Source organism: Rhinopithecus roxellana, chromosome 3, assembly GCF_007565055.1.
Source record: "Rhinopithecus roxellana isolate Shanxi Qingling chromosome 3, ASM756505v1, whole genome shotgun sequence".
NCBI classification, from domain to species: Eukaryota; Metazoa; Chordata; class Mammalia; order Primates; family Cercopithecidae; genus Rhinopithecus; species Rhinopithecus roxellana.
Genome location: NC_044551.1, coordinates 151,412,167 through 151,435,083, shown reverse-complemented (window position 1 = coordinate 151,435,083; position 22,917 = coordinate 151,412,167). Strand labels below are relative to the sequence as shown.

The following is a 22,917-nucleotide window of genomic DNA, read 5'->3' as shown; positions in this document are numbered from 1 at the left end:
AAACAAATGACACTAGGCTCCTTCCACAGTAGCAACACCTGTTTTCATCCTGTTAAGTGTTTACTTGAGTTTGGAGTTTCAAAAAGTAAATGATCCTTTAAAAAATCTAATTACCTCTGAAAATTCTAAAAGCTTTAGATCATTTATATTACCAAACCCTAGCTCTTATTCAGTATCATTATATTTCCCTTTTTTTTTTTTTTTTTGGAGATGCAGTTTCGCTGTTTTTGCCCAGGCTGAAGTGCAGTGGCGCCATCTCAGCTCACTGCAACATCTGCCTTCTGGTTCCAAACGATTCTCTTGCCTCAGCCTTACGAGTAGCTGGGATACAGGCTCCCGCCACCATGCCTGGCTAAGTTTTGTATTTAGTAGAGACAGGGTTTCACTATGTTGGCCAGGCTGGTCTCAAACCCTTGACCTTGCGATCCGCCCGCTTCGGCCTCCCAAACTGCTGAGATTACAGGCGTGAGTCACCGTGCCCGGCCATTATCATTATATTTCTAGATTATTCTTAAGATTTGCTTTCAACAAAGTTGCCTTTTTACTGGGGAGACCTGCTAAGATTATTATAAAAATTAGATGTTATTTCCTGAGTGTAAATTGACAGCGGAGACAAATGACCAGAACCATTCTGGATGAAAGGAAAACTACATCAGAGCTGTGGAATCAGTGAATATCTCACCTCACATCACTTGGTAGTAAAGATGTGTTCTGATAAAGTTACACATAAATTGAAGTTTGATATATCAATTATACCATACCAAGCAAACATAGCATTTAAATTAATAAATGAATTACGAAAAGAATCCTTTTTCAAAGCAAATAATCGTGTCTCTCATATACCTCTTTATAAGACAAGCAGTTAAAATATTGGCCGGGCGCGGTGGCTCACGCCTGTAATCCCAGCACCTTGGGAGGCCGAGGCGGGTGGATCACGAGGTCAGGAGATCGAGACCATCCTGGCTAACACGGTGAAACCCCGTCGCTACTAAAAAATACAAAAAATCAGCCGGGCGTGGTGGCGGGCGCCTGTAGTCCCAGCTACTCAGGAGGCTGAGGCAGGAGAATGGCGTGAACCCAGGAAGTGGAGCTTGCAATGATCCAAGACTGTGCCACTGCACTCCAGCCTGGGGGACAGAGTCTCAAAAAAAAAAAAAAAAAAAAAAAAAAAAAAAAAAAAAAAAAAACAAAAAAAAAAACCAGAAACAAGAGTAAATCAAAATGGCACACAAGAAAATATTGCTCTGACACGGTGGGGCGCAGTGGCTCACACCTGTAATCCCGGCACTTTGGGAGGCCGAGGCAGGTGGATCACCTGAGGTCAGGAGTTTGAGATCAGCCTGACCAACAGGGTGAAACCTCATCTCTACTAAAAAAACAAAAACTAGCTGGGCATGGTGGGGGGTGGGGGTGCCTGTAATCCTAGCTACTCAGGAGGTTGAGGTACGAGAATTACTTGAACCCGGGAGGTGGGAGTTGCAGTGAGTCTAGACTGTGCCACTGTACTCCAGCCTACACGACAGAGTGAGATTTTGTCGAAAGGAAAGGAAAGAGGAAAGGAAAGAGGAAAGAGGAAAGAGGAAAGAGGAAAGAGGAAAGAGGAAAGAGGAGAGGAAAGAGGAAAGAGGAAAGAGGAAAAAGAGGAGAAAGAGGAAAGAGGAAAGAGGAAAGGAAAGGAAAAAGGAAAGGAAAGGAAAGGAAAGCAAAGCAAAGGAAAGGAGAAAGGAAAGGAGAGGAGAGGAGAAAGGAGAGAAGAAAGGAGAGGAGAAAGGAGAGGAGAAGGGAGAGGAGAAAGGAGAGGAGAAAGGAAAAGAGAGGAGAAGAAAGGAGAGGAGAAAGGAAAGGAGAAAGGAAAGGAAAAGATTAACACAAAAAAGGCAGTAACTGAGATCTTTTATAATGCAGGCATTTACAGCTAAAAATTTCTCTCTAAGCACTGCTTTCACTGAATCCTGTTAAGTTTCACTGAAGACTGAACTGTATAATGGTTAAAATGGACAAACTTTTGCTATATGAATTTTACCTTAATGTAAGTCCTAAATAGCAAAACACTGCTACAGATTTTTTTATTTTTTTTTTATTTTTATTTTTTTTATTTTTTTATTTTTTTTTGAGACTGAGTCTCGCTCTGTCGCCCAGGCTGGAGTGCAGTGGCCAGATCTCAGCTCACTGCAAGCTCCGCCTCCTGGGTTCATGCCATTCTCCTGCCTCAGCCTCCCGAGTAGCTGGGACTACAGGCGTCCGCCACCTCGCCCGGCTAGTTTTTTGTATTTTTTAGTAGAGACGGGGTTTCACCGTGTTCGCCAGGATGGTCTTGATCTCCTGACCTCGTGATCCGCCCGTCTCGGCCTCCCAAAGTGCTGGGATTACAGGCTTGAGCCACCGCGCCCGGCCTACAGATTTTCAAAATAGTTCCAAATGGAGACAGTACAATCAAAAAGTAAGAGGTCCAGCCTGGCCAACATGGTGAAACCCCATCTCTACCCAAAAATACAAAAATTAGCCAGGTATGGTAGCACATGCCTGTGGTTCCAGCTACTTGGGAGGCTGAGGCACCAGAATCACGTGAACCCTGGAGGCGGAGGTTGTAGTAAGCCAAGATCGTGCCACTGCACTCCAGCCTGTGCGACAGAGCGCTGAACCCTATACTGACAACAATGTTATGGTGTCAAGGAAATGAAGCCAGAACAGATGGTTCTATTATCTAACAGTCTAGTTCTGTCTTGCTTCCATTACACATGATGCCAGAAAACAAAAAGGAAAACCACTTAAAATGTCAATAACAAAGATGTTCAGATTAAACATAAATAAAGTAGGCAGGGCACGGTGGCTCATGCCTGTAATACCAGCACTTAGGGAGACCAAGGCGGGTGGACCATGAGGTCAGGAGTTCGAGACCAGCCTGGCCAGTATGGTGAAACCCTGTCTCTACTAAAAATACAAAAATGAGCCTGGCGTGGTGGCACATGCCTATAATCCCAGCTACTCGGGAGACTGAGGCAGAAGAACTGCTTAAACCCAGGAGGCGGAGGTTGCAGTGAACCAAGATCATGCCACTGCACTCCAGCTCTGGGCAACAGAGCAAGACTCCGTCTTGGCGGAAAAAACAAAACAAAACAAAAATTAAAAACATAAATAGTGACAGGGTTGTCCTACTATGCAGCGGAGTAACACATCAGAAAAAATAAAATAGGCTGGGCACAATGGCTCATGACTGTAATCCTAGCACTTTGGGAGGCTGAGCAGGGGCGGGTCCCTTGAGCTCAGGAGTTCGAGACCAGCCTGGGCAACATAACACAACCCCTTCTCTACAAAAAAGACAAAAAAATAAGCTAGGTGTGGTGACACGTTCCTGTAGTCCCAGCTACTTAGGGGTGTAGGGTGTTGAGGGGAGGATCACTTGAGCCCAGAAGGTTGAGGTTACAGTAGGCTGAGACTGCACCACTACGCTCCAGCCTGGGTGACAAAGTAAGACCGTCTCAAAATAAATAAAGATGGAAATTGCCTCTGGAATGAATTCATTCATGAATGTACGAAATAAAGTTAAAAACCAAACCTGGTTGCTGTTAGATAATGTATTTGTCTACTTGTTATTTTGTTAAAGGTATAAACTTTCATGGGCATAATTTCACAGGCAATATCTGCCTAGATAAACATTCATTAAGTGGACTAATACATTTGATTTACTTCCCAACCTAAACTTAGGCCAGAATATTCCACTTACTAGAAGCATAAACAGGTCAGTCCTTAAAATATAAGTTTTATTTTAATTTTCAAATTTGACTAAATTGCCAAAACTGAGTCTCACAAACAGATCATTGACCTTTGCATGTATACTGAAATTCTTCTAAATAAAGACCTCAAATGTCATGAGATTTTTTCAGAGGTGTTCCTTACTTTCAGTTCTCTCTAGAATTTACCTCACATGCTCTTTGCGTTTATTACATCTACATCAACCTTGATCTAAATTCAAGATTGAAATAACCAACAATACATACTTTCAATTGCCAAGTAAATCTTCCGCTCGCCTTCCTTGGGTTCTTTACCAGGAGGGAAGTATGTTCCTCTGATTGTAATTGCAGCTTCAGAGTATTCACTGATCCTCTGCAGAGCTTCCTTAGAGGTAACTTTCCACCTAGCAGTCTAAAAGAAAAGGTAAGGAAAAGAAAAACCACTTCACAACAGGACAAAAAAATCCAGGAGTGCTGACAATGACTAGGCTGGCTGGTATCATATTATGGTCAGTATTTTTTTTTTGAGACGGAGTTTCGGTCTTGTTGCCCGGGCTGGAGTGCAATGGCGCAATCTCAGCTCACTGCAACCTCTGCCTCCCGGGTTCAAGCGATTTTCCGTCTCAGCCTCCCAAGTAGCTGGGATTACATGCATGCACCACCACGCCAGGTTAATTTTTGTATTTTTAGTAGAGATGGCGTTTCTTCATGTTGGTCAGGCTGGTCTTGAACTCCTGACCTCAGGTGATCCACCCGCCTTAGCCTCCCAAAGCGCTGAGATTCCTAGGCGAGAGCCACCAGGCCTGGCCCTATGGTCAATATTGAGATCCCTATTGGCCGGGCGTGGTGGCTCATGCCTGTAATTCCAGCACTTTGGGAGGTTAAGATAGCGGATCACCTGAGGTCAGGAGTTTGAGACCAGCCTGACCAACATGGAGAAACTCCATCTCTACTAAAAATACAAAAATTACTCAGGCATGGTGGTGCATGCCTGTAATCCCGGCACTTTGGGAGGCCGAGGTGGGCGGATGACCTGAGGTCAGGAGTTTGAGACCAGCCTGACCAACAGGGTGAAACCCCGTCTCTACTAAAAATACAAAAATTAGCTGGGCATGGTGGTGCATGCCTGTAATCCCAGCTCCTTGGGAGGCTGAGGGAGGAGAATCGCTTGAACCTGGAGGCAAAGGTCGTGGTGAGTCAAGATCGCACCATTGTACTCTAGCCTAGGCAGTAAGAGCAAAACTCCGTCTCAAAAAAAAAAAACAAAGATCATTATTAATACATACCTGCATCATAAGTTCATTTAGAGCCTAATGTACCTTGAACATATTCATAAAAATCAAATTTCTATTGTTATATCCTCCATTTAGGTAAAAACTGAAGGAGCTACTAAAATGTTCATGGGTTTTAAAGATGAGATTTTTCCTCCTAAAGAAGAGTTTCTACTTCACAATAAAAAAAGGTTTAAACCTGTTACTTACCTGTGGGAAGTCATTGATCTCTAATTCTTCTTCATATCTCTTAAAAGATTCATTCTGTCCACCATCCTGTCTCTCTTCTTCTTGTTTCTCTAAAGGCACATAATTGAGCTTGGCATTGATCTTTTCAGCAAGTTGTTCTGCAATGGTTTTTGCAGAAACAGTGGGAGCCAGAATGGTGCCACCTCTAAGAATTGCATTGGTGGCCTGTTGCATCACATCCTATAGTTAAAGAAGACTTAGTTAAATCTCAAATGAGGGCAGAGACAAGAGTATGGACCCCACCACAAACTATTCTCTGCAAAGCTACTAACTTTGTATGCAATAAACACCTTTCTAAGGCATAGTCTCATTGATATGTGTGATTTAGCAATATACATTTATAATATAGTTTAAAGTATCTCCCTGTGGATAAGAAAACTGGAGAACATTCAACTCTCTATTAAATATTCTACTAGATCATAGAGATGTAGTTGATAATTAGCTAACTCTTGATGTCAGACACAGTAAATATTTCCAAAATCATCTGCATACTCTAACTCCTAGGAGTTTCCTTCGAATTTGAATGTTTGTACTACTACCATCACTGAGCTCCTTCATCTCTATGACCCAACCCAACATTACAAACATTATAGTTAATGACAGTCTCAAAAGCTTCAAAATAACAAATAAGCTTCCAAGAAAAAGATAACATGTGAAATATTTAAAAATCACATTTCTCCATTGTTTAAGCCCATATTAATTTGAGTCATGTAACTGGGTGTTTGTATATCCAGGGAGTTGTGTGCCCAATAACCTACCCAACAAAAGCAGATAAAGAAAGAAAAAGAGAATTATTAATACATCTTTAAGATTTTGTTAAGACCCATCAGAATACTACTCTATAAAACTACCTATGGCTAACAGTTAGAAATTCTAGAATAGGCATAAAGTCCTCAGTTAACAGCACTAGAGAAATCATCCAAATGCAATTATCAAAAAGCTCTGTATTGAGAATGTTAAATTCTCACAAACTCAATGTCTAGGACAACTTGTTTACTTGTGCTCAACATAATTCCTGAAAAGTAAAATAAAAGAACTTCTTAAAAGTATTGACTGAGACTTGGAACAAATTACTTAATACCTGAGACTCGATGCCCAAATTCTTCTGGGCGTTGATTCTGAGAGCCAATCTCTTAGCAATTTCTAATTTCTCAGCATTTCCTGCAGTTGGAGCAGGAACACTTGATGTTCCAGGAGCAGCCATATCCTTTACTCTCTTCTTTGAATTAAACATGCTTTCAATTTGCTCATCAATCTAGATCAAAAGAAAAAAAGGACTAGTAAAAAACTGAACTAGAAATACCAAATTAAGTTATTCTACAGAAATAAATAAGGAATGTTTCCACCAAAAGGCTGGAATCAGATAGTTGTATTTACACAAATCCTACTACACAGATCAGTGGGACAATATACCACCTATTTGTTAAAAGTCACGCTTCATTTTCGTCTATGGTGGGGAGAAAAATAGAAAACAGAGAAACAACACTGCATGAACCACGTCATCAGACTCCTAAGAGGACCAGAAACTTCATCCTTGTTCAACAGATGAGGAAACATGTGCTGTCAAGACAGAACAGCCAATACGATGCAGCTGACTTGCCCCAGGGCTCAGGCCTTGAGACCAAATTATACTGCAATGAAAGAGGCTGGAAAAAGGGCTATAACTCAAGGTCAGTGGCCAACTAAAAATATAGTCAATAATTCTCAGGGGGAGTGGTATAACATGTTCCTAAGGCAAAACTCTCAAAACTCTTCCCAACCCATAAAATCCAATTGGATTTGCCTTAAAAACTGGCTAACTGAACCCGAAAAGGCTTATTCCCTTATCCCTTTGAATCAAGAAAGCAAAGAAATGCAGGTTGTTTCCCCATCAAGGTAAGTGCCATGATGAAAGCTTCGCTTTGACAGGAATCACGTGAGCCCTACTGCTATGTGCATTTCTTTTTCTTTTCTTTTTTTTTTTTTGAGACGGAGTCTCACTGTGTCACCCAGGCTGGAGTGTAGTGGTGCAATCTCGGCTCACTGCAAGCTCCACCTCCTGGGTTCATGCCATTCTCTCACCTCAGCCTCCAGAGTAGTCAGGACTACAGGTGCCCGCCACCACGCCCAGCTAATTTTTTGAATTTTTAGTAGAGACGGAAACCGTGTTAGCCAGGATGGTCTCGATCTACTGACCTCGCGATCTGCCCGCCTCAGCCTCTCAAAGTACTGGGATTACAGGCGTGAGCCACCGCGCCTGGCCTGCTATGTGCATTTCTTTTTAAAAATGTCTTTTGCCCAACAATGACTACTGATATCACTGACTACAGAAATACAAGCCCCTTCAAAAATTTACATTAGATTAACAAAGCTGTATCTTCTAGATCTCAAATGCACAGAAAAGCTTATTTAGGGCTTAAAAATCAATTGGTTAATTTACAACGCTCTTTTACTGAAATAAAAACAGTGCATTTAGCTTTTGTACTATTTTGAGACAGGGTCGCCTCTTAACTCTCAGGCTCAAAGGTTCCTCACACCTCGGCCTCCCAAGTAGCTAGGACCACAGCATGCACTACCATGTCCAGCTAATTTTTAAACAACTTTTTATAGAGACAGGGTCTCACTATGTTGTCTAGGAGGGTCTTGAATTCCCGGACTCAAGCTATCCTCCCACCTTGGCCTTCCAAAGTGTTGGGATTACAGGCCATGAACCACCACACTCAGCCTTAGATTCTTCTTAAAACATTTATTACCTATTAAAGGGTTTTAGTTATGGCCAGGCATAATGCCTCATACCTATAATCCCAGCATTTTGGGAGTCCAAGGCAGGAGGATTACTTGAGCCCAGGAGTTCAAGACCAGCCTGGGCAACATGGCGAAACCGTGTCTCTACAAAAAACATAAAAGTTAACCAGGCATGGTGGCACATGCCTGTAGTCCCAGATATTCAGAAGGCTAAGGTGGAGAATCACCTGAGCCCAGGAGGTCGAGGCTACAGTGAGCCAAGATCACGCCACTGTACTCCAGCCTGGTTGACAGAGTGAGATCCTGTCTCATAAAAACAAAACAAAACAAAACCTCCAAAAAACACCAGCGGGGGTTAGTTATCAACTAGTTTTAAAACTCAACATTTACCTGAGTAAAACTGTTTTAAATTAAATAGCATTCATGGTATTACAATCTGAACAAATTCATAAAATCAGGAATGGGGGAAGTATACAATGCTAGCTGGTAGAGCTAACCTTACTGTTGATTTTATTCATGTTAAGTACTGTTTACATTTTTCATAAAATTATATATTATTTTAACACCCAAAGAAACAATCACCATTTGTTACCATGAGATTTTAAAAAACAGTTAAAAAGGCCAGGCGCGGTGGCTCAAGCCTGTAATCCCAGCACTTTGGGAGGCCGAGACGGGTGGATCACGAGGTCAGGAGATCGAGACCATCCTGCCTAACACGGTGAAACCCCGTCTCTACTAAAAATACAAAAAACTAGCTGGGCGAGGTGGCGGGCGCCTGTAGTCCCAGCTACTCGGGAGGCTGAGGCAGGAGAATGGCGGGAACCTGGGAGGCGGAGCTTGCAGTGAGCTGAGATCGCGCCACTGCACTCCAGCCCGGGCAACAGAGCGAGACTCCGTCTCAAAAAAAAAAAAAAAAAAAAAAAACAGTTAAAAATACTGCAGTTTTCCCTTATATACATGGGATACATTCCAAGAACCCCAGTGGATGCCTAAAAACACAGACAGTACCGCACTGACATACATTGTTTTTTTCCTATACATACATACCTATGATAAAGTTTAATTTATAAATTAGGTACAGTAAGAGATTAACAACAATAAAATAGGACAATTATAATAATATACTGTAATAAACGTTATATGAATGTTGTCTCAAAACACTGTAATAGTTTCAGACTGTGGTTAACCTATGGCAACTAAAACCACAGATAAGAGTAAACTACCACAATGTCAAAAAGTGACAGGTGTTTTTAAAACATGGCTACAAATTATTTAATAGTCTTTTTTCCTGAGTGTGGGCTGGACTTAATGACTTCCTTCTAATACAATAAAGTAGGCTGGGCATGGTGGCTCATGTTTGTAATACCATCACTTTGGGAGGCTGAGGCAGGAGGATCACTTGAGCCCAAGAATTTGAGACCAGCTTAGGCAATATAATGAGACCTCAACTCTAAAAAACATTTTAAAATATGTATTAACAGGGCATGGTGGTGCACCTATAGTACCAGCTACTCAGGAGGTTGAGGTGGGAAGATTGCTTGAGCCCGGGAGTCAGAGGCTGCAATGAGCTGAGTTCGCACCACCACACTCCAGCCTGGGCAACAGAATCAGACTCTGTCTCCAAAACAAAACAAACAAGACAAAAACAAACTCCAAAAAGAATAAAGTGGAAGTGACAGTGTGTAATTTCAGAGACTAGTCATAAAAAGCACTAAAGCTTTCTCTTGGCTCTCTCTCTTGGATCACTCGCTGTGGGGAAAGCCATCTGCCAGGTGCGTAAGGACAAGCAAAGTGGTGAAAAACTGTGAGGCATCCTATCAACATCAAAGCGAATGAGCCATCTTGGAAACAGATCATCCAGCAACAGTCAAGCCTGCAGATGACTGCAATCCCATGAGCGCCTAAGCCAGAACTACCTGACTAAACTGCTCCTGATTTCCTGACCCTCAGGAACTATGTGATAATAAATGTTTATTGCCTTAACCTGTTAAGTTTTGATTTGTTACATGGTAACAGATAAATTAAAAAAATGAAATTTGGCCCGGTGCAGTGGCTCACGCTTGTAATCCCAGGACTTTGGAAGGCCAAGGCGGGTGGATCACGAAGTCAAAAGATCAAGATCATCCTGGCCAACTTGATGAAACTCCATCTTTAGTAAAAATACAAAAAGAAATAAGCCAAGCCTAGGGGCGCATTCCTGTCATCCCAGTTACTTGGGAGTCTGAGGCAGGAGAATTGCTTGAACCCGGGAGGTGGAGGTTGCAGTGAGCCGAGATTGAGCCACTGCACTCCAGCCTGGTGACAGAGTGAGACTGTGTCTCAAAAAAAAAAAAGACTTTATTGGCCAGGCACAGTGGCTCACACCTATAATCCCAGCACTATGGGAGGCCAAGGTGGGTGGACCACCTGGGGTCAGGAGTTTGAGACTAGCCTGGCCAACATGGTGAAACCCCATCTCCACTAAAAATACAAAAATCAGCCCAGTATGGTGGCGGGTGCCTGTAATCCCAGCTACCCGGGAGACTGAAACAGGAGAATCACTTGAACCCAGGAGGCAGAAGTTGCAGTGAACTGAGACTGTGGCACTGCAGTCCAGCCTGGGTGACAGAGCAAGACACGCCGGGCTAATTTTTTGAGCTAGTATGGTATCCTAGAAAGAAATGGCTTAAGGTTAATAGGACACCTGGGTTCTGGTCCTGACTGTAACTCCCACTGTGGTCCTGGACCTAACATCTTGTCTTGGAGTCAATTTCCTAATGACAAGATCAGACTGAATTCCTGATTTCCAACATTGTTTTCTGAACTTAAATTTAACATGATATGTCCAAAAGTGTTCTGTGATCAGATATGTTGGGGAACTTCTGGGTTTAACAAAGTTAAACAAGATTCCTTAAAGACTTTTCACATCCATGGCTGGGTAAGGTGGCACACACCTGTAATCCCAGCACTTTGGGAGGCCAAGGAGGGCGGACCACTTGAGGTCAGGAGTCTGAGACCACCCTGGCCAAGAAGGTGAAACCCTGTCTCTACTAAAACTACAAAAATTAGCCGGACGTGATGGTGGACACCTGTAATCCAAGCTACTCAGGAGGCTGAAGCAGGAGAATTGCTTGAACCTGGGAGGTGGAGGTTACAGTGAGTGGAGATCACGCCACTGTACTCCAGCCTGGGCGACAGAGCGAAACTCCATCTCAAAAAAAAAAAAAAAAAGACTTTTCACATCCTTTGAAGTGTTAACGAGTGGTCTATATATTGAGAGGAGGCGTATTGGTATGCACTAGGCAGATTTTTCCAAAACTGTTCTGGAACCATCCTCTTGTAAAGAAGATTTCCAATGACTGTCTATCTTGATAAGCATATGGCAAGACCTCCAGTACAAAAGAAATAACTGCTTCAGTTAAGAATGAGAGAACAACAGTACTTACGTCAACTGCAGCATCCTCATCATCTGAATCTTGCAGACCAAGAGCTGCTTTTTGTAACTTCTTCCTCTCATTAGCCAAAGCTTGTTCTGTTTCATCAAACTTGAATCCCTTACCAGAGAACCCACTACTCTTTTTAATTATTTTCCCCTCCTTTCAAAGAAAGAAAACAAAGTTAATCTCATAGTAATAACTTTAATGTTTCGGAATTCATACTAATTAAATATTTTTCAAGGTGGTGTATGTCAATGTAATAAAAACAGTTCATCCAGCATGTAAGATAAACTAAGAGCTCTACATAGACACCACAAAATAATAAGTTCAAGAAAAAGATAGGATTTTAGCTTTCATTTTTCCCTTTCTGAAGAGAAATAAAAATAGTACTATCAAAATTTCCAAGTATTAAATAAAAAAGATTTCCAAGAATTAAATAATCAAGGTTTAGTCACATTAATGATTTCTAAAAGAGTAACATGGGTTAAAAAACTCACAGCTTTCTGTTGATCTTTGAAATCACTCCACAGTTTCTCTAAATCAGGAGGTACTGCGGTCCCTGACAATTCAAGAGCTTTAATTATGTCACCAGCATAGCGAGCTTGATCTTCTGTGATAAAAGTATAAGCATAACCCTAATGAATGATGAAAAAGTGCAATTATTAGACACTAACAAGATGGATCCTACTTACATCACAGGATAAAATCTGATCCACCTAATAAATCCTCGAGATTGACAACATTACTAAAGAATTTTAAAAGTCACAAAAGAGTCTTACTAAATTACTCAATGGTTCAAAGTGAAATATCCAAGTTTAATTTTTATTTTATTTATTTTTTATTTTTTGAGATGGAGTCTCGCTGAGTCGCCCAGGCTGGAGTGCAGTGGCACAGTTTCAGCTCACTGCAACCTCTGCATCCCGGGTTCAAGCTATTCTCCTGCCTCAGCCTCCCGAGTAGCTGGGATTATAGGCGCCTGCCACTATGCCCAGATAATTTTTTGTACTTTTACTAGAGATGGGGTATCACCATGTTGGCCAGGCTGGTGTCCAATTCCTGACCTCAGGTGATCCGCCCGCCTTGGCCTCCCAAAGTGCTGGGATTACAGGCACAAGCCATCATGCCCAGCCCAAGTTTAATATTTTAAAATAACACAAGCAAACTAGAAAATTTCTAATTTCTTTATACAGAGGTAGAAATATATGCAATTGGCCAGACACGGTGGCTCACGCCTGTAATCCCAGCACTTTGGGAGGCCAAAGGGGGTGGATCATTTGAGGTCAGAAGTTCAAGACCAGCCTGACCAACATGGTGAAACCCCGTCTCTATTAAAAACAAAAAAATTGAGCCAAGTGTAGTGGTGCACGCCTGTAATCCCAGCTACTTGGGAGGCTGACACAGGAGAATCACTTGACCCTGGGAGACAGAGGTTGCAGTGAGCTGAGATGGCGCCAATGCACTCCAGCCTGGGTGACAAGAGTGAAACTCCATCTCAAAAAAAAAAAAAAAAAAGAAAAGAAAAGAAAAGAAAAAGAAACATGTAATTTTACACAAATGCACAATTGTGTGGTCATACCTATTGATTTTGTTTTTCCTTTTTTTTTTTCTTGAGATGGAGTCTCGCTAGAGTTTGCTATCTTCACAAAACAATATGACTTTGCTGGGTGCAATGGCTCACATGTGCAATCCTAGCACTTGGGGAGGCAGAGGTGGAAAGACAGCTTGAGCCTAGGAATTTGAGGCCAGCCTGGGCAAAAATGGCAAGACCTTATCTCCACAAAAATGTAAAAAACAAAACCAAAAAAAAAATTTGACCCAAACAGTCAACTGCTACATTTTTTTTTTTTTTTTTTTTTTTTTTTTTTTGAGACACAGTTTTGCTCTTGTTGCCCAGGCTGGAGTGCAATGGCACAATCTCAGCTCATCGCAACCTCTGCCTCCCGGGTTCAAGTTATTCTCCTGCCTCAGCCTCCCGAGAAGCTGGGATTACAGGCATATGCCACCACGCCCAGCTAATTTTGTATTTTTTTTTTTTTTGGTAGAGACAGGGTTTCTCCATGTTGGTCAGGCTGGTCTCAAACTCCCGACCTCAGGTGATCCACCCGCTTTGGCCTCCCAAAGTGCTGGGATTACAGGCGTGAGCCACCATGCCCGGCCAACTGTTATGAATTTTAAAACATGGTTTAAGATTTTAATTCAGAAATGTCTAAATAGCCACCGCATTTGACCCATGGTCTGCTTCTGTACTGCTACAGGGCCGCAAGTATTTACAGTTTTATAGGGTTATGAACATTACACACAATAACACACATGTACATAGAGAAGGAGAGAGAAAGAAAAGAATATGCAACAGAGCCCAAATAGGTTACAATTTTTAGTACATGGCCCTTTACAAAAAAATATTCTTGACTCCTCCCAATACGTTAAAAGAATAAATGCCATCACTACTTATTACATGTGTATAAGCAGGTGAGCTAAATTCTATGTGCATGAATTTTTCTCATCTATAAAATAGAGTAATATTATCTACCTCAAAGCAAAGTTTTAAGGATAAAATGACATTATATATGTAAAACACTTAAACCGTTCTAAGGATAAAATGACATTATATATGTAAAACACTTAAAATGACATTATATATGGCAGATAATACGTTATTCATTAATGTAAGCTATGGCATATAAATATTATTTATTGCTTTATTATGCAATGTACAGGGTTAGAAAATTAAATATATCATAATCAATGTCTCCAACAACTGAATAGTCTGCTGCCTCTAGAAGGAATGAGTTAGACCTATACAGTTTCTAGAATACAGGTGAGTCAAAAAAGCAAGTAATATATATTCGTATGAATGATAGGGAGGTAAAGAGGGGAGTAGGAGAAATTGGTAGGTGTGGACAGGGGTGTATTTTATGATCCCATGTTTTTTTAAAAATGTTCCTGAAGTATAAACATTTATGTGTCTGTGTATACAGATGGTCCCTAACTTACAATGATTCAAATTATAATTTTTCAACTTTACCATGATGCAAAAGTGATATGCATTCATTAGAAATTGTACTTTGAGGCTGGGCGCGGTGGCTCAAGCCTGTAATCCCAGCACTTTGGGAGGCCGAGGCGGGTGGATCACGAGGTCAGGAGATCGAGACCATCCTGGCTAACACGGTGAAACCCCGTCTCTACTAAAAATACAAAAAACTAGCCGGGCGCGGTGGCGGGTGCCTGTAGTCCCAGCTACTCGGAGGCTGAGGCGGGAGAATGGCGGGAACCCGGGAGGCGGAGCTTGCAGTGAGCCGAGATCGCGCCACTGCACTCCAGCCTGGGGGACACAGCGAGACTCCGTCTCAAAAAAAAAAAAAAAAAAAAAAAAAAAAAAAAAAAAAAAAAAAGAAATTGTACTTTGAGTACCTATACAACCATTGTTTTTCACTTCCAGTATTCAGTAAATTACATGAGATATTCAAAACTTTATTATAAAATGGGCTTTGTGTGAGATGATTATGCCCAAGTATAGGCTAATGTAAGTGTTCTGAGCATGCTGAAGGTAGGCTAGACTACTATGATGTTTAGTAGGTCAGGTATATTAAATGCATTTTCAACTTTTGATGGGTTTATCGGGACATTGTAACCCCATCATAAATCAAGAAACATCTGTATAGAAATTTCTAGGTATGAGGGGAAAACCTAAAAGGGGAGACAAACTGTTAACAGGATCCGCCTATAAAGAGCAGCTAGGTATCTGATAATCTGAACAATACTTAGACCTGTACATGTATATAAATTATTAACATCAACCACTCTTCACACTATGTGGATTAAAGATTTTCAAAATGTCTCCATAACTCCTATTATCTACTCCTCGAAATACTAAAGAAACACCTGTATTTTAATATAATGAAGATCAACCATAAAAAACTTATTTTTACCTTGTTTCCTGCTCTTCCAGTCCGCCCTGCTCTGTGTACATAATCCTCATAATGGTTGGGGCAGCTATAATTTACTACAAGAATCAGATGTTTCACATCTAGACCTCGGGCAGCAACAGAGGTAGCCACAAGAAGTTTGCAGGTCCCATTCTTAAAGTCATTTATGATGCTATCTCTGTCATATTGATCAATGCCTGCAAGTAAATTAAAGAGCTGTAAAACATGTTCGAATTAAATATTCCATCTCTTCTGACCAAGAATCTAAACTCAGAGTGAAGAACAAATTGACACATCCAACTCCTAAAATATAGAAAATAAAACACTAAGAAAATTTAATGGCAAGATTAAAGGTTATTGCTATTAACTCATTTATGAATATTTTAACACTGGTCTTGCATTGCCCTCTTTCTTCTATATAAGGTTTATATTTGCAAAGGCCCAATATCAGAATTGACTTAAACCTGTTTGGGAGCCAAAGGGAGAAAAGGCAGAAACATTCAGCCTATATTGATAAGTGTTAGATCTTTCTCCTTTTCCTGTAGGTTATTTAGAGCCCTGTTACTCAGTTTTGTCCAAGGACCAGAGCAGCATCACCTGGGAGCTTGTTAGAAATGCAGAATCTAGGCCAGGTGTGGTGGTTTAGGCCTGTAATCCCAGCACTTTGAGAGGCCAAGGCGGGCGGATCATGAGGTCAGGAGTTCGAGACCAGCCTGGACAATATGGTGAAACTCCATCTCTACTAAAAACACACACACAAAAAAAAGCCAGGCGTGGTGGCACATGCCTGTAATGCCAGCTACTCAGGAGGCTGAGGCAAGAGAATTGCTTGAACCCAGGAGGCGGAGGTTGCCATGAGCCGAGATCATGCCACTGCACTCCAACCTGGGAGACAGAGAAAGACTCTGTCTCAGAAAAAAAAAAAAAAGGAAATGCAGAATCTAGGGTTATACTCCAAACTACTGAATCAAAATCTGCATTTTAAAAAATCCTTAGGTGATTATCACATGCAAATTAAAGTTTGAGGAATACTGGTTTAAAAGTACCCAAATGGGTCTCTCTTAAATAAGTGATCCAGTGACAAAGCAGAGTATAAAATACCATAAGTTCTATTACAACATGCCCAAGCGACAAAATATTTTATGATGAGGTCCCAGGAAACTCTGGTAATAGAGAAGGGAATAAGATAAACTCTCAAAACTTAAAACTCATGCTTTCAATGGGAGATTTCATAGAAAATCTGGGTTTAACATACAGACTGTTTAGCATGTAAATAATTACCAATATTAATTCCTAGTACTACCTAAAATTTTAAAGGTACTCTTCAAGGATTGATTTAAAGGAAGTATTTGAATCACTGTCAAAGAAACTGGAATCTAACACTTCACCAAAAAAATCGCCTAAGAAAAGATGAAATCAGTATCAGCATAAATTTAAGTTTATAATTTAAAAATACCAAAACTTTTATTTTAGCCTAAGGTATCCTGACTACTAACATAATCACACAAAATTGATTCCTTGGAATTGAGTATAATATGCTAACTGAAGCAGCATATGGGATGTCAACCCAAAAACCATGAACCCCCTTCCTTTTTAAAATAACCACAATTTTGTTCACATATCAGCCTAACACATGATCAGGTATACATCAAATGGGAGACGGGCCTAATCCCAGTCTCAAAGAGTCAATCATGCTTGGTGTACACCAGCTCTTTTCGAACTTTCCGTTTTCAGGATGTCTTTTTTTTTTTTTTTTAAGACGAAGTTTCACTCTTGTTGCCCAGGCTAGAGTGCAATAGTGTGATCTCGGCTCACTGCAACCTCCGCCTCCCAGGTTCAAGTGATTCTCCTGCCTCAGCCTCCCCACTAGCTGGGACTACAGGCAACTGTCACCATGCCTGGCTAATTTTTGTATTTTTAGCAGAGACAGGGTTTCACCACGTTGGCCAGGCTGGTCTTGAACTCCTGACCTCGGGTGATCCGCCCACCTCCCAAAGTTCTGAAATTACAGGCGTGAGCCACCACGCCCGGCCTTTAGGATGTCTTTACACTCTTAAAATCAGTAAGGACCCGCACCCAAAGAGCTTTAGTTTAGGTCTTATCTATCAATAACGTATTAGAAATTAGAACAGAGAGGCTGGGGGCGAGGCTCACACCTGTAATCCCAGCACTTTGGGAGGCCAAGGCAGGAGGATCACCTGAGGTCAGCAGTTTGAGACCAGCCTGGTCAACATGGTGAAACCCTGTAACACAAAAAAATTAACCAGGCGTGGTGGCAGCCACCTGCAATCCCAGCTACTTGGAAGGCTGAGGCAGGAGAATCGCTTGAACCTGGGAGGTGGAGGTTGCAGTGAGCAAAGATCGTGCCACTGCACTCCAGCCTGGGCAACAAGAGTGAACCTCTGTCAAGAAAGAAAAAAGAAAGAAAGAAAGAAAGAAAGAAAGACAAGACAGAAAGAAAGACAGAAAGAAAGACAGAAAAGAAAGAAAAGAAAGAAAGGAAAGGAAAGAAAGGAAGGAAAGGAAGGAAAGGAAGGAAGGAAGGAAGGAAGGAAGGAAGGAAGGAAGGAAGGAAGGAAGGAAGGAAGGAAGAAAGAAAGAAAGAAGGAAGGAAGGAAGGAAGGAAGGAAGGAAGGAAGGAAGGAAGGAAGGAAGGAAGGAAGGAAAGGAAGGAAGGAAGGAAGGAAGGAAGGAAGGAAGGAAGGAAGGAAGGAAGGAAGGAAGGAAGGAAGGAAGGAAGAAAGAAAGAAAAAGAAAGAGAAAAGAAATCAAAATAGAGGAAATTTTTAAATACTGGATTTGTTTAAAAATACAGTTCCGTGGCTGGACGCGGTGGCTCACACCTGTAATCCCAGCATTTTGGGAGGCTGAGGCAGGCGGATTACAAGGTCAGGATTTCAAGACCAGCCTAATCAATATGGTGAAACTCCGTCTCTACTAAAAATACAAAAATTAGCCAGGCGTGGTGGAGGGCGCCTGTAGACCCAGTGATTCAGGAGGCGAGGCAAGAGAATAGCTTGAACCCGGGAGGCGGACGTTGTAGTGAGCCGAGATCGTACCACTGCACTACAGCTTGGGCGACAGAACGAGACTCCATCTCAAATAATAATAATAATAATAATAATAATAATAATAATAATAAAGGCAGTTCCTCTTCCAGGGGCGTGGTCTAGAGGCACTCAGAATGGTCAAGCATTTGACATACTGCCTGTCATAGGCTTTCTACAATACAGCCTTTAACAAAACTAGGCTGTCTGGAATCCCTGGTAATAGAACTATTTACCTTTATTTATACCAAGAAAGTTGGGAAAGCACCAAAATCTGCAGGTGGCTTGTCCCCAGGCAGACTTCAAGGGGTTTGTGTTGTGAGATCTAACATTGTTACATGAATGCCCAAAACAAAAAAAAACATGTCAGCAGAGCCAATGGTGGTTCCATGTGTGTTAAATGTGATCATGACAGGATTAAGCATACTTTCCTTATCAAGGAACAGAAAATCATGGTGAAAGTGTTGAAGGCGCAAGCACAGAGTCAGAAAGCTAAATTTTTTTTTTTTTTTTTTTGAGACGGAGTCTCGCTGTGTCCCCCAGGCTGGAGTGCAGTGGCCGGATCTCAGCTCACTGCAAGCTCCGCCTCCCAAGTTTACGCCATTCTCCTGCCTCAGCCTCCCAAGTAGCTGGGACTACAGGCGCCCGCTACCTCGCCCGGCTAGTTTTTTGTATTTTTTTAGTAGAGACGGGGTTTCACCATGTTAGCCAGGATGGTCTCGATCTCCTGACCTCGTGATCCGCCCGTCTCGGCCTCCCAAAGTGCTGGGATTACAGGCTTGAGCCACCGCGCCCGGCCTAGAAAGCTAAATTTTAAAAATGACTTTTGAATAAAAATTAAAAGACTAGAAAAAACATAGCAATGACATGTTAAAATAAAAAGTACATTTTTGTGAAAAATAACTTTTCCAGAACAATAAAATAATTACATTAAGACAAAGGGGCCAGCCTGGGCAACATGCCAAGCCCCTTCTCTACAAAAAACTAGCTTGGTGTGGTGGCATGTGCTTGTAGTCCCAGCTCCTCGGGAGGCTGAGGTAGAAGGATCACCTGAGCAAAGGGAGGTCCAGGCTGTAGTAAGCTGTGATTGTGCCTCTGCACTCCACCTTGGGCAACAGAGTAAAACCCTGTCTCAAAAAAAATAAAAAGACAAATGGCACTGATTTACATTTTTGCCAATCTTTTTCAGGTCAGGCTTAATAGAAGATAACTGGAACGTCATATCTTCTATATTCAATCTGTCACAATATACCATGCCATTCAACCTGTAGCAAACCCTGCACACTACAGAGAATGACAGTGAAAAAGGCAAATAACATCATTGGATTATTAAGAAAATACATATAGTCTTATAAACCTCCTGACATCTAAGGGACTCTCAGAGGTCCTAGGATAATATTTTTTCTTACATTCGGCCAGGCGCAGTAGCTCATGCCTGTAATTCCAGGGCTTTGGCAGGCCAAAGTGGGCAGATCACCCTGGGCAACATAGCAAAAACACCATCTTTACAAAAAATACAAAAATAGACTAGGCATGGTGGCTCATGCCTGTAGTCTCAGCTATTCGAGAAGCTGAGGTGGGAGAACAGCTTGAGCCCTAGAGGTCGAGGATGCAGTGAACTGTGATCACACCCCTGCACTCCAGCCTGGGAGACAGAGCAAGACATTAAGAAACTGTCTCAGGGCCGGGCGCGGTGGCTCAAGCCTGTAATCCCAGCACTTTGGGAGGCCGAGACGGGCGGATCACAAGGTCAGGAGATCGAGACCATCCTGGCTAACACGGTGAAACCCTGTCTCTACTAAAAATACAAAAAACTAGCCGGGCGAGGTGGCGGGCGCCTGTAGTCCCAGCTACTCCGGAGACTGAGGCAGGAGAATGGCTTAAACCCGGGAGGCGGAGCTTGCAGTGAGCCGAGATACGGCCACTGCACTCCAGCCCCGGTGACAGAGCGAGACTCCGTCTCAAAAAAAAAAAAAAGAAAAAAAGAAACTGTCTCAAAAAAAAAAAAAAGAAGAAGAATCATCTGTCATTCTCTTTGTCTATGAATGAGGCTTAAGCATATGGTATGACAGAATTCTGGTCAAAAAGATAAAAGTGGTATTAAAGACAAGTATTATGGGAAACAACTTCCTTAATATAAAAACACACATTTACAACAATGTAGGAGAAACTCTTACTGGACCAATCCCTCCGGCAGGTAACAACTATGAACTCTGGGCAAAACAAAGAGCAACTACATAAAGACACTAGAGAGTGACTAACAGCAGCAGAAATGGGAAAAAAGTTGACACTCGGAAGAAAGTATTGCACTAGCAAAGTGTAGAGGATTTTATTTATTTACTTAATTATTTCAAACTCTTTGCTCAGAGGCAGGCCCAGCACAGACCAAGCGAGGAAATCAAAAGTTGAACAGGAACTCACAGTCTTACAAGAGAAACCACCAGAAAGTGTTCAAAACAAACTCAGGACTAGGAAACAGAGGAAATAAATCCTGAAAAGAATGTAGTAGAAAGCTACAACTGTGCATACATATGCTGCCCAAATATCTGGCTGACCCCTAAGCTACAGATTCATGAGGCAAAAATCTAAGCAGTTGGGATGAAAAAAAAAAAAATTAAGAGATTTCAGGTCTAGGCTCGGTGGATCAGGCCTGTAATCCCAGCACTTTGGGAGGCCAAGGCGGGTGGATCACCTGAGGTCAGAAGTTCCAGACCAGCCTGGCCAACAAAGAGAAACCCTGTCTCTACTAAAAACACAAAAATTAGCTGGGAGTGGTGGCACGCACCTGTAGTCCCAGCTACTTGGGAGACTGAGGAAGGAAAATCGCCTGAACCTGGGAGATGGAGGTCCAGTGAGCCCAGATCATGCCACTGCACACCAGCCTGGGAGACAGAGTGAGACTCCGTCTAAAAAATAATAATAAAATTAAAAAGTAAGATTTTTTTAGATTTCAGATGCTGCCCATTAAAGGAAGACAGAGTTTGGATGCTGGGTTCTGCCAAGTTAACCACAAAAAACAAAAACAAAACACCACTTGTGGGAGACATCAGAGAATTGAGAACTTAGAATCTCTACAATGGATCATTCACAAAGTTCAGTATACAAACAGAAATTATTAGACATACAAAGACAGACAAAACCATAAAACAAAAATCAAGAGAAAAGACCATCAATAGAGACTGACATCAATATGACCCAGATGTTATAATTAACAAAGATTTCAAAGCACATATAATTATGATCAAGACTTTTTTTTTTGAGACGGAGTCTCGCTCTGTCACCCAGGCTGGAGTGCAGTGGCCGGATCTCAGCTCACTGTAAGCTCCGCCTCCCGGGTTTACGCCATTCTCCTGCATCAGCCTCCTGAGTAGCTGGGACTACAGGTACCCGCCACCACGCCCGCCTAGTTTTTTGTATTTTTTTAGTAGAGACGGGGTTTCACAATGTTAGCCAGGATGGTCTCGATCTCCTGACCTCGTCATCCGCCCGCCTCGGCCTCCCAAAGTGCTGGGATTACAGGCTTGAGCCACCGCACCCGGCCTATGATCAAGACTTTTTAAAAATGCTTACAAGGAATGCCTAAAAAATCTAATCAGACAAACAAGAAAATGTAAAAGAGAACACACTTGCAATTTTAGAACTAAAAAAAATACAATAACTGAATTCAAAAATTCACTGGATGGGCTTAACAGAAGATAGGAGATGACCAAAAAAAACCCAAAAAATAAATACAAAGTGAGCTGGGCGTGGTAACATATGCCTGTAATCCCAGCTACTCAGGAGGCTGAGGCACAAGAATCGCTTGAACTCAGGAGGCAGAGGTTGCAGTGAGCCGAGATAGTGCCATTGCACTTTAGTCTGGGCAACAAGAACAAAACTCTATCTCAAGAAATTATCCAATTTGAACTACAGAGGGAAAAAAAGGTTGAAAAAGACTGAACAAAACATCAGTGAGACAATATCAAAAACTCAAACATATACATAACTGAAGTCCCAAAGAGAGAATAAGGCAGGAAAGAAATAACAACCAAGAATTTCCCAAATTCAGAACAGGACATAAATTTACAGATTCTAGAAGTTAAATGAACCCCACACAGAATAAATACAAATAATACCATCCTTAGGTATAGTTACCATATGACATAGCAATCCCATTCTTTGTTATCTACCCTAGAGAAATGAAAGCTGACAGTCACACAAAAACCTTTATTTGAATAATAGCAGCTTTATTCATAATTACAAAAAAAAATAACTAAAATGTCCTTAAACAGATGAACGGACACACAAACAGTGATCAATCCATACAATGAATACTACTCAGTAATAAGAAAAAGAGAACTATAGACCGTGGCTCAGGCTTGAATCCCAACACTCTGGAGTTTGAGGTGGGAGGACTGCTTGAATCCAAGAGTCCGAGATCAGCCTGGGCAACATGGTGAAAGCCCATCTCTACAAAAAAATATTAAAAAATTAGTTGGGCATGGTGGCACATGCCTATAGTCCCAGCTACTCACGAGGCTGAGGTGGGAGCATCGCTTGAGCCTGGGAGGTGG

At 41.8% G+C, this 22,917-nt stretch overlaps 1 protein-coding gene across 2 annotated transcripts in view; it reads right to left on the bottom strand.

Moving 5' to 3' along the window:
- The window catches only part of DDX46 (DEAD-box helicase 46), a 77,069-nt gene that overhangs the window by 6,653 nt on the left and 47,499 nt on the right, over positions 1-22,917 (bottom strand). The window contains exons 16-21 of one of the 2 annotated variants that reach the window (XM_010359925.2): positions 15,321-15,514; positions 11,889-12,026; positions 11,401-11,550; positions 6,330-6,506; positions 5,213-5,431; positions 3,999-4,143 (exon numbers count right to left, since the gene is read on the bottom strand). In XM_010359925.2, coding sequence (XP_010358227.1) covers positions 3,999-4,143; positions 5,213-5,431; positions 6,330-6,506; positions 11,401-11,550; positions 11,889-12,026; positions 15,321-15,514 — 1,023 coding nt within the window. The remainder of the gene's footprint in view (positions 1-3,998; positions 4,144-5,212; positions 5,432-6,329; positions 6,507-11,400; positions 11,551-11,888; positions 12,027-15,320; positions 15,515-22,917) is intronic. The other variant, XM_010359926.2, reaches the window with a different exon arrangement.